The sequence below is a fragment of the Megalops cyprinoides genome, chromosome 1 (assembly GCF_013368585.1).
Source record: "Megalops cyprinoides isolate fMegCyp1 chromosome 1, fMegCyp1.pri, whole genome shotgun sequence".
Taxonomy (NCBI): domain Eukaryota; kingdom Metazoa; phylum Chordata; class Actinopteri; order Elopiformes; family Megalopidae; genus Megalops; species Megalops cyprinoides.
Genome location: NC_050583.1, coordinates 14,828,723 through 14,844,784, shown reverse-complemented (window position 1 = coordinate 14,844,784; position 16,062 = coordinate 14,828,723). Strand labels below are relative to the sequence as shown.

The window sequence follows — 16,062 nt, the reverse complement described above, 5'->3', positions numbered from 1 at the left end:
TTATACCATAACTCAAACAAAAAAAAAAAAATGTTTTTTCTGTATGTATGTGCTTGTTTCTTGTGTCCTTACAGGAACAAACTGTAAACAGACAGTCCCAGTTTTTACGACATAATGTGTTCCTGGAAACCCTGTCATAAACTGGATCGTCGGCAATCAAATTCTAATTTTTCTCATGTTCTGTCACTAAACGCGATCAAGAATGACACAATGTACAAAAAGCAAGATAAAGCATTTGCTGTACATTTAAACACAATTCTGCATGAAGTGCAGTATAAATATATAGTGTACTGTATGATAAGAAATGCAGAAGAGCAAGATGCAAATCATGGTCTTCAGATAGGTGTGTCACACCCGCTCCCAGTCAGCCAGCTCAGCCACGCACAGTTCAACCCGCTCAACCAGACCAGCCACGCCCAGTTCAGCCTAGCTCGACCACTCCCACTCATCAAGCACACCTGTAACCATTCCTCAATCAAGCCCTGGCTATTTAAGGACTCAGTTCAGTTGCCTCATTGTGAGGTATTGTTTCCCTGTGACATTACCAAGCCTGTTCTCTGCCATTTGATCGTGTTACTCCTGTGTTTTGACCTTTCACCTGTTCTTTGAACCTCACCTGTGTTTTTTGGATTCTGGATTTGTGTACTGCTGCTTCCTGTTGCCGACCTGTTTTGTCCCTGAACACGTTCTTGGATTCTGTGATTAAAACCCTTAACCGATCTGGATCCTAGTCTGTTTCATTACAAGGTGTTTAGCACAGGATGAGAGAAAAAAGTTCTCATGCTTGTAAAATAAAATAAGTACATTTATTCATTTGGCAGACGCTTTTATCCAAAGCGACTTACATAGGTTAGTTATTTACAATGTTATCCATTCATACAGCTGGATATTTACTGAGGCAACTAAGGGTTAAGTACCTTGCCCAAGGGTACAACAGCAGTGTCCCAGCGGGGATTGAACCGGCAACCCTTCGGTTTCACTGAAAACAACACAAAATATTCAAAACAACACAATAAATAAACTGAAGAAAAAACTTTTTTGCCTTTTCAGGCTTTTTTTTTTTACTTTTTTGTTTATCTGCTTTTGCATGTTCGTTTTCTGACTTTTTCCTGCTCCCCAGTCTGTCTTTCATTATAAAAGATGATTTTGTAATATAAAACAATTAATGATGACATTTTTGTAAATGCTGTAAAAATGAGTTGTCACAAACGGAACCGCCGTGACTAGGAGACAACCTTACTATACACAACCATAGTGTGCTGTTTGATCAATCTCTCTGTCCAAAAGCCAGCACAGAACATTGCTCATTATTTTTAATACCATCATTATTGTGATTACGGGTGTGATTATTGTTTCCACCCTACTGGCCTTTCCTCTTTCCACCCACTTCATGCTATATCTGCTGTAACTGGCATTGTTTCTGTGCTATGCACTCTGAAGCAATACATTTATTAGGGTTTTTAAGGCATATTTGATTGATGGATTGGATATGAATACTGTGACTGGAGGGGGGGGGTGCATGGGGTCCAAAACGGAGTGCCACAACACAAAGTCTCAGTATCTCCAGCCAACTCAAGAGCAATTATACCAATAATATGCCATACACGTTTTCTTTGAGATTGGTTTGGTACTGTACATGGAATGGCACTTTGGTCCTTCTTTCTTGTTTCTTCCAAATTGTGGGAAGAAAAAGGCATTAACACACCCCACTAAATGCATCGTGATTCTAAAATGTGAGTCGTGATGCAAGTGATGCTTCTTTTCCCTTATTGTGGAAAAAAATAGCTCTTAATCTGGTGGCAATATGTCAGCAGCACTCCAGATTGCAAAACACATAAGAACTCTATTAAGACAGCATGGCTGTGTGCAGTGATATGCTCATCATACACATATGTATCTATGTGTCTGTGTGTGACAGCTACCAGGTGTGTGTGTGTGTGTGTGTGTGTGTGTGTGTGTGTGTGTGTGTGTTAATGTGCCAGCATGTGCGTGTTACTGTCAGATAAACTCAGATAATCTCTTTCACTCTGGCTTCCTCTCTCTCTCTCCGTGGGTTGCAATTTCCATGACAACGCTCTTCCTCACAAACATGCATGCAAGAAATAAATAACAGATCTAAATGAGTGAGCCTGAGAGTGTGTCCAACTGTATGCTTCATACGCTTAGCATTCTGCAATGAAGTAACCGTCTCTCTCTCTCTCTCTCTCTCTCACACACACACACAGACACACACACACACGTGCCCATGTTAATATATGCATACATACATACTCGGTGTATCTCACTCCTAATCATATGTAATCGTAAAGATGGTAAACCATGTAAATGACACCCTTTGCAAATATAGAGAGATAAATGTTAAGTGCTGCCATATAATGGTTTGTCATCATTCAGTCCCTCTGTGACCATAAGAACAGTTTTATGGTGCTATATATTATTTGTCCTCTGTCTCTATATAGCGTTATATATATGTATGTGTAAATATACAACCCATCTGATGCTGAGTACTGAGAGAGACTCACCAGCATATGTAATGTGTTGCCATGGCGCCCACAACCACGGCGATTTCCAAGCAATCTGCCGCGTTGCCATGGGAACAATAATCTCACCCGAGAGAGAGAGGGACTGAGACAGAGAAAGATAGGGGCATCTTTTTACCCTAACTACTGCCCCCGGCCCCTCCATCGCTAACCACTCTATGTTTCTTTATGCTAAAATACATGCATACCTGTCTCTCTAATTTTCTCATATCTCCATATTTTCACTTTCACTGTGTGGAGTTAGGTGAATATTAATATCCACATAACTTATGGCGGCATACACTGATACATACAGTCTCATTTTTGGTAATGTTCTGAGCCAAGTACAGCTCTATAATTCGCATAAAGACAAACACACACTCAGGCACATCACACACTGATGTGCACTCATTTACACTCACACTTACTGTATGTGTGCATTTACACATGCGGTTTGTGAATAATGTAGCTGAAATTGTAATAAAATATTGATTGAATGTTATAATAACTAAGTAATTACATTAATTCATGATAGATAATTCATGATGGAATCACACACATTAATGAATAAACATCTAATATAAGGATACTCCTAACAGTTTTTTCAGCATGTGGAAATATTACAACATGCATTTATTGTGCATACATAACAGCATTTATACCCACACTCACTTACGCATGCAGAATATATACAGTACAAATATGTGTTGTGTATGTGCTCTGTGTGTGTGGCAGAAGCAAAGACAAGCGCAGTAAGAGAGACAGAGTGGGAGAAATAGACTTGTGGAGGTGCGAACATGGTAATAAACTGTACTAATGGGAGGTCTACAGGAGGGGGAGAGAGAGGGAGGGAGGGAGAGAGAGGATGCTGAGGAGAGTTGGAAGCTAACATTATCCTTCTTGTTGTTAATTTCTTTGCCAAAATACTATGGCCATTTACAACTGAATAGTACATGTGCAATATGAATAGTGCTCTGTAACAAAGGAAGCGAGAGGGAAAAAATTCTGGCACGTTCTATAGTCCAACCATCACTGTAATACACACGAATGCATGTGTGTTCGTCTGTGTTTATGTGTGTACATGTACATATGCAGATACACATAATACACAGTCATATACACATACACATGTACACATATGTATACACACACACACTTACACAGCAGAAACCACACCACTATGAAATAAAACCATTCTAAAATAATTTGAGGCAAATTACGTGCGTACGTATGGAACCAATCATCAAAGGCAGTAAATGAGAGAACAGTCTCAGAATAACCAGTTCCGACCCCCCACAAACCACAGCTCAGTGAAGAACTCGGTCTTCCTGCATGCTGCCATTTTCCACGCAGCGTCATCCAAAAATAGTCATATATTTACGTTCCAAACGAAGAATCCAGAGGAGAATTTTTCAGACAATCCCTACCCAGTTGACCAAATCTGGACATATCAGTTCCATCCACAACTATAAAAATCCCACCTACCACTTCCTCTCTGCTTCAGTTGTTTATGGTATCCCTCCTCCATCTCATCTCCCCCTTTTTTCCCCCGTTTGGGATGTCAAAACAGTGGGTCAACAGCCTCGGCCCCTGACAAGGTGGTATCCTTTCGCACATTAGCACCCAAATAAGAGTACCACTATAACTACATCAAAAGCAATCTTTGCACTTTAAAGTGTGGAAATTCATACATTATCATAACTGATAATCTGCTAAATCCCTATATACTGTATATCACTATATATTACATCAGATTCCTCTGTATTGCCTTTTTAATGTATTTCATTATAATAGACACTGATTAATCATACATAGAATATAATTTTATTGGGAATACTTTCATTAACCATCATTAATTCTGCATTGTTAGTAGGACCATGCACAAAAAATCAATTATGGTACCTTAAATTTCTTCTTTTAATTAATTACTTAGTATTTGTCAAACATCTGACAAAAATCCATTTGACACAGATCCTTTGGTTACTTTTTGGGGTAGCATCCTGCACATAGTGAATTTGATCTTGAAACAGTCTGCGTGGTTCACCTAAATCTACATAGCATCTCCACAGCATAATGCTCAAAAGCATATGGGGAGTACTAACCAGGTGTAGGCGCTGGTGGATTAAATACAAATTCAGTTTTTACAGACAGCCTTATCAGCGCACATCGCACCACCTCGCTGAATAGACTGCTTTATTCCTTCCTTCAATTACATAACTGAGCCTACAACCATGAACATGTGGACTACACTACAATCACTACAATCCTCCAAACCATCAGGCATCCAGATACTGAATGTCAGCGTCTTAATTGGGTAAAATGTTGTAGCATTACAGTCCTCCTGTGCATTTTGTATTAAACAATTGTTCAGTCAGAACAAAGGTATATAACAATGAATGACAATAATCTCGATTTTAACAAAAGATATCTGACATACAGTAGTTGGTTTCAAATTTAAAAGCAGTTGCTTTTTGTAACCAAAACATTTTCATGTGAATTACAAGATAACACTGCTATATTAGATAAAAAAGAAACTGGCTACTCAAGGGTGAGGCTTATTTAAATGGCGTGTTTGCTAATCATGCAAAAAATAGTCAAAAGAAGGTTAAGGATGATTATCAAATAAATGGAAGGTCTCTGCCTCCTCTGCTCGCAGCAGCTCACCAGCCTAAACTGGCTAAAACAAGATCACTCTATGTCGCGAGCCGTTAAATACAAGGCAAGGGTATTGATCCCCTCTTGTCAGGGGCACATTAAAGCACCAACATGAATCACGCTATTACAACGGTTTACCCTGAGAATATTCACAGGAACGGTTTCATATCGAATGCGCTCAGCATTCTGTCTGGTCGAACATGAAGGCTCGTGATCACATTAAGAATAAATAAGCTGAGGGAATACAATTCAAAGTGAACTTACAGTAAACTAGATTAAGCAGCCCTGCTTTTTTGTCTCTTTTTTATGTGCGCTCGCTGCAACGCCCTCCTCTCCTTGAAAGCATCTAAAAAAGCACCAATCGAAATTACCCCAGAAATATAACTGAAACATAACTGAAAAATAACACAAACATGCCTAAGATTACCTCAGTGTACCATAGGCTGCAACAGCATTAGACCTCTTCGAATGAAGCTGTTACGCTAAACATTTTCTTGAAGTGCAAAAAAGCTACGAGAGGAGCTAGCAGCACTGCAGCGAAATACCAACAGCAGAGAAAACGAGATTGCACCAAAAGGCCTCAAACCAAAGAACAGATAGAAACAAAAACAATGCAGGGTCCCAAAAGGATTTCAAAAAATCTACCTCCACTAGTCTAAAATGCTGGATGTTAAACAGTGTTTTAGACTCTATTCTACAGTTTTGGTTTATCCACATAAAACTCTACACTCTATAGTTAGTGTCTATGTTACATTGCAATATGTGGACTTTGTTATATAAACACTCTTTTAAAAAAAGACCTGCACCAGCCTTACATCAGACTAAAATGGTGACATAATATAACTCTTTTTTTCTTAAACGCCATTCCTTTCATCTGAGAACGTGAGAACGTGAGGCGCATTACGGCGAGTGATGTCACTGGCCCTCCTAAAGCGCTCCAAACAATGCCGGCTCACCTGAGCACTTCGTTTGGGTTGCCGGCGCTCGGCCCTTTCTTGTCGGGGGCCCCGTGGCACTCAGACTTCAAAAGGGTGTGCGGCCCACGGTCCAGCATCATGGTGGAGGTTGCCATGGCGATGACGGCCACCGCGTCACGGACGCGAGCCTCCAGGCCATAGTCCCACTCATCGTATGACACAGAGATGAGACCTGCGGATGGGAGAGGGCAAGGAGAGAGCTGCAGGAGAGGCGTGCTCCGAACAATGAGCTGCTCGCGAGGCAAACGCAGTGTGGACCGGGAGCTTGACTCGCTTTGACAGCACAGCGTGCAGCTTGGCTCACCTCAGAGATGCACCTTTCTCATTCCAACCACCTGCACAGTGCACAGCGCTGGCTTAATACGGTATGTGGAGGGTGCAGCAGTCTGTTTTTTTCCTGACATAGATTACCAGATCAGTTAGGTGGCCCAGATTAACTGCTCCGCCACTCGAGTTCTTGAGGATACGCTGTTGAGATTTTTTTTTTTTCCAATATCACAGCAATAGTGTGCTTACGTGGTGCTATTAAACGTGTGTGTGAGAGAATTCGGTGAAAACAGATGATCACAGGGCCGAAAACAATACAGACCACTGAATCTTTGCGAAAACCTTCCTTCCTGTTCACGTCTGTTCAATGTAAAACATGAGTCACCGGGACGTGTTTGAGGTTGGTGTCTCTGGATGGATGGAATGAAGGTACTGTTCACTGAATACCTCCTACAACATGACAGCTGAGACTGGGATGGAAGTGACTTGTCAACCCCCCCCCCCCTCCCCCAACCGGTACCTGTGGGGAACTCCGCAGGCACATTGGCTGCGTCTCCTGCCACCAGCGAGGGGACGATCCAGGTGTATCCGTAGCCCGTGAGCCCCACCGAGTGGGCCACCTGGAAGATAGTGATGGCCTCCTCCTTGGTGCAGTAGAGCAGCATGACGGGGCTCTGCAGCTTCTTCAGCTGGTTCTGGATCTTGGAGTCGCCGTCGTCCAGCGACATGTCGAGCAGCAGCACCTCCTCCAGCTCCCAGCCCACAAAGCTGTTCTCGATGGTGCTGCGCACCTGTCCCAAGTGCAAACACGCACACATACACACGCACACACACACACACGCGCACATGCACACGTACGCGCACACGCACACGCACATACACACACACACCAACAAACAAACAAACACATATGCAAACATGTACACACGCATTAACACACACTGAGCGTTAACAGAAAAAACCTCACATTACACAGTTCTGTATAGCAATATACACAGAGGAGTAACTGATTACCCTCCTCAACCTCACTCTCTCCCCTCAAAAATTGCAGATTTAAAAATTTCGTTGTAGATTTGACTGTCCCATGTGCCCTCACCAGACACTGCACATACACTGTACACTGCAGCAGTGCACATATGCTGGATGTCCTGGCTGTTTCTTTTGAGCTGGCTGGATATTGCCTGCATTGCAGCACTTTTGCTGAAGCAATATCATCAATTAATTAAGGTCAAAGAAAAAAGGGAAAAAAATTAATAAGGTCGTCACGCTTTAGTTGTTTCACTGTTCCTTGTGGCATCATGCCTAGCTGTAAAACCATTATTGAGATTTAATGACAGTTTAGTTTGCGAGTTTTACCTTGTTGACAAAATCCTGATAACCGGGGTAGTAGGTGGTGACTATGGAAAATATGTACCAGTCATACTCCTCCATAATATTCAACATGACTGAGGCCTGCTGTTCAATCGAGGGGCCAAATTGGAAGAACATGGAATGGTCATCCTGAAACAAAGACAGAGGCAAAGAATATGATGTAAGTTTAAATACTATTTTCAAAGTATTTGGACTGGACAAAAGTGTATTTAGGACGAGTATTTACAGTGGAAAGTGTATTCCTTTATAGTATTTGTGTATACTTGCGTGTATGTGTGTGCATGAACGTGTGTGGGTGTGTGTGTGTGTGTCTGTGTTTGTGTGTGAGACTGTGCATGTATCAGTCTCGGTATTTGTGTGTGTATTTATCTGTGCATGTGAGTGGCTGGTCTGTGTGTAAAATTGTGCATCAGCGCGTGAAATCAGTCATGTGTGTCAGTCATGCAGAACGCCGAACCCATTGGCTCATCACTGTGCTGCACTCAACATCAAAGACTACCTTCCCCCCTTGAACCCTGAGGGGAGATAGGGTGATCTGTTACCTTCATTCTGTTTCTGAGATGATACCACTGACAAGCCAAGGGAACGGGAGGGTGAGGCTCCTACATGTAAGTATTCAAGCGCAAAACAGACACCGCCTACATTGCAGTCACTGCGTTCACACTGTGAGTCTATCAAACGAAAATGCAGAGTGAGGTCACTGGCATGCTGTAATTTTTTCTTTTCCCCTTTAACACCACTTTCTCTCTATTCACCTTTTTTCCCCCACATTCTTTCTTCATCTCATCTTTCCAGTCCACTGCTACTATTTTGTATTCCCCTTTCTCATCTCTCTCTCTGTCTCTGTCTCTCTCTCTCTCTCTGTTGATCCCACCCTTCTGTCCTCCTCATCCTGTACTTCACTCTCTGCGCCGCCCCCTCCTTGCCACCCTGTTTATTCAGCCGAATTTACTGCCAAGATACAAATATAATTGAATTTCCAGTTTCTGCCCCTCTCTCTCTAAGAGCAGCGCTAGTCCAGCCATTCAGCGTCTTTCCATTTTGCTGGAGATGTACAGACTGTTATTTAAGTCAAAGCATAATATTAGTAGTAATTGCTTTTTTTACTGCTACAGTAATCACTGGCTGATTGTTTGCTTTATCATGTCCTAGAGCCCAACTTTTAATGATTAAGATGTGCAAAGAGTCCTGTAAAGCCAGCATAGTGCTTCTGTCTCTCAAGGTAGTTGTTTAATATCTCTGAACTCTCTACAGCATAGAAGGAACACTTTGTAAACCACTTTCAGACAGAAACAAAGACAAGTTCATCACATTGTTACGATGAAGTCTGTTTTAACTCGGAAGAGTGAGAGACTGTGGTGATAGACCGCCGATCCGAACTTAATACATGCTCAGTGATCACAGCCTGGTGATGGGAAGCCAATCACGCACAGTGAATTTCATTTATTTAGCACCTTTCATGGATCTCGAGGCACCTTACAGTGCAGGGACGGATGATTCATCTCAACCATCAACAGTGTGTAGTACCCATCTGGGTACCACATCGGTTGAGGTGGAGAGTGAGGGATTTATTTATGCAATTAAACTGGGAGATGATTAGATGGCCCAAACCAATACCGCCAGGATGCTGGGACTCTTTGCAGTAAGCGCCGTGGGACCTTTAACGATTGCATGGAGTCAGGACGTCGGGTTAATGTTTGATCTGACAGATGGGAAGTCTTATTCTGGGACACTGGTTTTCTCTGGTGCAGGGGGAAGATTGTCTGTTACTGGCCCACCAAACACCACTTTCAGCAGCAACCCTGCTTCTCCCAGGTCTCTCATCCAAATACTAACCGAGTCCAGGCCTACAGCACTTAGCTTCAGCCATCTGGCAGGAGAAGGCTATGGGATGGTATGGCTGCTGCACTCCCTGCCCAGAATGGAGAGCAGTGTCCAGCCAGCCAGATACAGATGCAATCTCTTTCACTGCAGCATTAAAAAAAAAAACAAACTCACAAGGGCACATGTGTGTACTACCTCCCAATTTCAAATTCAGATCACTCCAAGATATGATGTAATATATACACAGAAATATACAAGAGATGAACAAAAGGAAATCACAGTTTACATGAATTTATTGTAAGTCATCCTGATCATAAATGCTCCTAAAACTGCTCTATGGGTGTGGCAAGAGAAGAACAGAAGTATTTTGCTGTAAGAGTTCATAGATATTGCTTGTTTTAAATGTTTTAATTTGCAGCCATTTGATTGTTTTAAGTGGATGCCCTTTTGCTGTATGAGAATGTGTAAGTACCATAAGTAACCCCTCTAAATGGGTCTGGCTGCGCATTTGTCTTAATGCCAATAAAGCTTGTCTTGAATTTGGTTTGCAAGAGAGAAGGATGACAGTGTAAGCATTTAACTAGCCATAGCCTTTTTGGATGCTGCAAAGATTGAGAGGGAGATAGAGAGAGAGAGAGAGAGAGAGAGAGAGAGAGAGAGAGAGAGAGAGAGAGAGAGAGAGAGAGAGAGAAAAGAGGGGGTGGGAGGGATAGCATGAGGGAGAGAACAGCTGGTCTTGCTTGAAAAGACAGGAAAATCTAACAGCTACCAGAAAGACACACACACACACACACACACACATCAAAGAACAGCATAAAACACGAATATTGTGAAGATGTACAGCATCTTATACACTGTCAAACATATTTTAAAATAGTTGTCAGGATCAGATTTCCATGTTTCATCACATTTCTTGTTGCTAAAAAAAACTCAACTTTAATCAAACACACATGCAATTAATTACTTCTTACATTTGTCAGACTATCACCTCATTAGTAGTGACCTTATTTTCTATTCTTTTTTAACCTTAATTAAAATAGAAAATCCTGGTCTTGATTAAAATATTTGGCTAATTCTATCCCAGACATGTTTCAAATTAAACGGAACCCTATCCAATCACTGACCATGGAGAGAGAGAAAAGGGGAGAAACAGAGAGGGAAAGAAAAAATGGCGGAGGACAAAAATAACCAGCCATTATCTGAAAACCACTCCTTTTTCGTTTTGTTTTCTCAACCAATAACATATTAGGGATCGCATTCCCAGCGTCTCTACACGGCGTCCTCTGCCCCCTCCCGTCTTCTCATTACTGTAGGTTTCACACCCTGTTGGCAAATGAGGTTTCTGGAACAGATAGCAATGAGGTCGTTATTGTCGTTATCACCGTCATTATGGTCCCCCTTTCCTCACCTCACTGACAGCAGAGTGGATGGGGCGATAGTGTTCGGGGGGGGGGGGGGGGGGGTGCGCGCTCTACGCTAGGCCCACATCATCTGGAATCCCAGCTCGATTTTTCCCACCCACAGCAGGACTCCCCCTAACCCCCGGTTCACACACTGGGCCTCCCTCTCACAGCCTGGCTGCCTGTTCTCCCCTGTCTGTCAGAGATCACGGTGCCAGGATGGACTGCAGGAGACTTGGCAAGTTGCGCGTGTCCCGTTTTAAAGAGAACGCCGGGCAATATCTGTGACAGTATGCTTCAGAGTATGCATAAGATGCTTAAATTCAAGTTGGGGAAGATTTCTGTCAATTTTTATGATGCAACAAGTGGACTTGTTGCTTATTACCTGACTGTGGAAAGGACTTTGCTGCAACAACATCTTTCTTTTCCCTCAGCGGGGTCTTCTTTGATTGATTAGAAACACAAAATCCCACTGTAAACGGACTCTTCGTGTTGTTCAAATATATTCCACCCATCCGTGGGGGCAATTTAATAATTCAGGATCTTTGCAGTTTAAACAAAGTGCTCCTCAGTGTCCCCACTGTATTCCCAAACAATGGCTGGGCATATCGGAGTTTCAGTCCGTCACTGTCACTCATCAGAACTCATCAGATGAGATTTAGTTCTGGAGCATTAGCCAAGTCAGATCTACCTCTCAAATTGTGGACAAAGTATCTCATAAAGAATATAAAATACTGCAAATCAAATTCTCTCCAGGCGTGTCCATCAAAGAGGGAACAGGCCTTGGACTTGATCCTAGCCAAGTTGCTAACATGCAACTGAATAACACCAGGCTCCACTTGAGAAAGCAAAAGCACAACTTAACCAGGTGTGTTGGCCATGTGTCTTCACTCTTTCGCATTCCACAGGCACACACTCAGACCATCTTCACTCCCTTAACTCTCTTTCTCCATTCAGTTCAAATCCACATCTGCTTTATCGCCATGATACGAGTACTAACAACAACATATGATTGCATGCAGATAAGACAACAAGCTAACTCTCCCTCTTTCTCTCACAACTTCTCTCACTTCTCTCACTACAGAAATTTCACCATTTATCCATTTTTACTACATGCAAAGACTGTTTTCCAGCACCATGCCACATGCATTCTCCTCACTGCCAGACACACAAAGGGTTGCCAGTACAGAGGCCTTTAATAATGCCTCTTGGGAAGGTGTGGGCACTACATAAAATCTGACATACCAGACTCATTCATCATTGGGACTTTCTCAGCATTGCCTCTCTGCACTTAATATGGGACAAAAGGAAAAGTTTGTTTACACCTTTCTTCTTTCTGTCTTTCTTTTTCATATTGGCCTCACTGCCATGACTGGTGTCTTGCAATGTTGACGAAACTTGACAAAAATCTGTGACAACACAGATATGCTCGTTCCCAACATAGGCACACTCAGATATGCAAATATAATAAAATGGTGCCTTCAACATTAATTGGTGCAATTTGCTCCTGCTCCAACACACACACATAAAGCAGAGGAGGTAAACATATGGTCCACTTATGCTCCTCTTAAAGATTTCACAGGCCTTAATTCACAATACCTGAGCACTCCTGCACACACAAGCATTTCATCTTGGCTTCCCTCTTCTGTCTGTGTCATTGAATCAGGGCAAACGCTGATTCTGACAGGTTTCTGTGGCTATGGAAATAAATATGGGTTATTGCATGTAAAGCACCTTACCTTTTTAAATAAGAGTAAGGGCCATTTTGCATTGCATTCATACAGTGATTCCTCTCCCTTTATGGTCATTAGAAAGCCATTTTTACCCTTCCAGATCGATCAGAAATGATGGAAATTTTCAGGCTGGCTATGAATGGATCATATGGTGCCACAATGGACCCTTTGTCCGATCTCTCGGAATACAGATTCCCTGCCTGGATCTGAGAATAATAAATGGAATGCACAAAAGCATACAAGATGTCAATAAAATCCGTTAGGGTGATGTATTTGATGATGGAAATGCACCTGGTGTCCTGCTTGGCAACAGCTTATTTTCTGCTCACCGATCTGTCCTCTCCCAGTCAATCCTGCCCTTTACATTTCTAAGGCAGCTGCATTTGGTGTGTTAACTCGTGCCTTTGGGGTGTCTGTTCTTTCATTAACTGTTCTGCTTTGAAATCAATTTTGAAGAAAATTGCATCGACTCATGTTTTTAAGTTAAGAGAATAAAATTTTCATTGTGTCATTTTGTTTTGAATGAAAATAAAATGAATTTGCTAAATTGCTGGCAGTGGCTACAACAGATAATTAGCACTGCCGTCACATTGAATTCGAGGTTCCATTTTATAAATAAGCAATTAAAGCCAGCAAGTTAACGCAATGAAAAAAAAAATGAAAAAGCAGTATCTTTCTCTTAATCTTGTCTCCCTCTTTCCATTACTTTTTCACCTCTCTATTTCTTTTCTCTCTCGGCACGCCCTCCCTCCTTGAGCTCTCTTGCTCCGGTGCTGAATTTCTAATTAAAGTGAATTAATTCCTCTGCATTTCTAAAAATACCAGTTACACATACTGACATACACATCACAAAAGACTTGAACATGCCTCTCTGTTCACAAGGGCAAGGTTTTACAGCCACTCCACAAAACGCTTGGCACAAACTGGACGGACAGACATATCCACAAAATGAGACACACACACACTTATGCACAATGACTTCTATAATGCGCAGTGAAAGAAACACAAACAGACACACATGTTGTGTAATACACCACTACAAAGAGACTGTAATGATGTATCCCCTTTTCAAACATTTTATTTTAAATTCAATACATCTCGAGTGTCATCAATGGCATACAATATGCACAGTTAAAGCACAGGTGTAATATGATGCAAAAAAATTATCATAAAGGGAAAAAAGGAACAATAAGACAGCTACACATTTATACTATGGTCTGACATACAAATATACCATAAGCAATACACATATGACAGCAGGGATGTGACACACTGTAAGAAATGTGCTAATATTTACAGTATATATTGCAACACAACAGCGCAAGATACGAGATACCTGTATACATTGAGAGGCACTGATTTCTGCAGATTTATATTTAACACACACAGTCAGCTTCCACAAAGCTCATACTGTATATGTGCACACAGCTCACAGATCTCACACTGAATTAGACACATGATCTTCACACGCCTGGGTACAAGGGCTCTCCATCCACCCATGATTAATTATTATTTCTAGAATGGCAAGGTGTTTTTAGTTTTTTTGTTCAGTTTTTTTTTCTCAGACCTGCATTTAAAATTCCTGTACAGTACAGTACCCTCACTGGATGCTCATTTAGAGAACATGATGCTGTCATCAAAAGCTGCTCCTGTAATGGATCTAAAGATGGTTCCCCTTTCCAACATGGCTGTCTAGCAAGCACACATTCTGAAGTTTCAACAGTATGATGCTGTTCAACATCTACGTGTCAACCGACTTGTGAATTAGGAGTGGTACAAAGGAAAAACTCATATTTCCATTTTGGATGTGGTATCGCTAAACAAAATCATAGTTGCTGATAATTGCTGACTTCACAGCCCTTTTTCAGAGTGAAGGAAAAGTGCTCTCCTTGGAGAGGGGATAAATATCTGTGAACTGGCAACCCAGTGTGCCTATGTGTCAATCACGTTCCTGGGGACAATAAGGAGAAACAGAGGGATGACTGGACATCTCTCAGTGTAGGGATTGTCAGGAGTTACAAGGATACTTGTTTTAATAAACATAGTATTTTTTGCTCAGCAGACACCCTTTTTTATTGGGATAGTTACAAATGACACAGTACTCTGTCTATTACATACACTCTTCTTACGAAGCCAATGTCCAGGCCATGTTTGAAAACCTATTTCTGAGGTCACATGTGACCCACTGAGGTGCAGAGGCACAGCGAACCGCAAAGGCACAATGTGTTTCACCCACAGGTGAACATAAATGCTATAACATCCATGTCGGATTCACTATATTGGTATAGGAAAACTGTCAGTAGTGCCTACACTACTGCACTTCTAACTTTGTCTTCCATTCCCCTTCCTACAAGGGAAGTTGAGTTACAATGACGATTTAAATTCACATGTGCGCTCAACATTCTGTACCAATTGAAATACAAGAGGCACTTTGGTCTTGCGATGTAGTCTAAAGGGCAACAGGAGACCTCAATAATGGATTACATATGAAAAAAAAACTACCTTTTACTTGCTAGCTGATTTAATTTAATTATTATGACATAATTAAGTCCTGACAACTGTTCATTATCGTGTGGCCCCTGACCATACCAGCTTTTACTCAACCTTTGAGCTGTGAAACAAATTCATGCAAGGCCCGCATGCTTAAATGCGCACATACACCTTTTCACAAATTTTTGTTCATGTGGCACGGACACTTGCATGGTACTTGAGAGTGCAAAGACAATTTGTGGCTTTGGCATTGAAGTGGGATTCCTTGAAAGACAGATGCAGTGACAGATTTGAGCATTAAAGAGGGCCATATTCAAAGAGTGGGATTATTACTGGAGCAATTGAGGTACCCTTTATCTCTACAACAGTATTCTACCTTCTGGAGAGTTTGAAGTCAGAACACTCAAATATTAATGTTGTGTCTACCAAACCATTACCATCAATTTGGAATGAAATGACAGGGAAAGAGATGGGAAAGGAGAGTTCGTGTTACGGCAGTGGAGACGGGGTGATGGAAACAGGGGTGTAGCCAGACATAAACAGCCAACAAGGGAAGTATTTTTCCTGCAACATTTAGCAAATGTTAAGTTAGGAGCTAATCACGAATACTTTACAGTCTTAATAACAGATGTATTTCAGCTGTTTGTGTTGGTCCCCATTTAGTACTGAGACTCCACAGTTTCTCAGGGAATCCTCACCACAGATATTCTATTTACTGACCAGATACTCAGCTGTTTGCTCCTCCTTATTGAAAGTTCTGTTTCTCCCACTGTGGAAGCTAAAGGTGTGCTGGCTCAGTATGAGCATTCCTGAAGGGGCGTGGTTT

General features: G+C 41.8%; 1 protein-coding gene across 1 annotated transcript in view; it reads right to left on the bottom strand.

Moving 5' to 3' along the window:
- grin2bb (glutamate receptor, ionotropic, N-methyl D-aspartate 2B, genome duplicate b) overlaps positions 1 to 16,062 on the bottom strand; it is a 48,306-nt gene that overhangs the window by 13,269 nt on the left and 18,975 nt on the right. The window contains exons 3-5 of the mRNA XM_036524624.1: positions 7,775 to 7,918; positions 6,939 to 7,209; positions 6,131 to 6,323 (exon numbers count right to left, since the gene is read on the bottom strand). Of these exons, the coding sequence (XP_036380517.1) occupies positions 6,131 to 6,323; positions 6,939 to 7,209; positions 7,775 to 7,918 (608 nt within the window). The remainder of the gene's footprint in view (positions 1 to 6,130; positions 6,324 to 6,938; positions 7,210 to 7,774; positions 7,919 to 16,062) is intronic.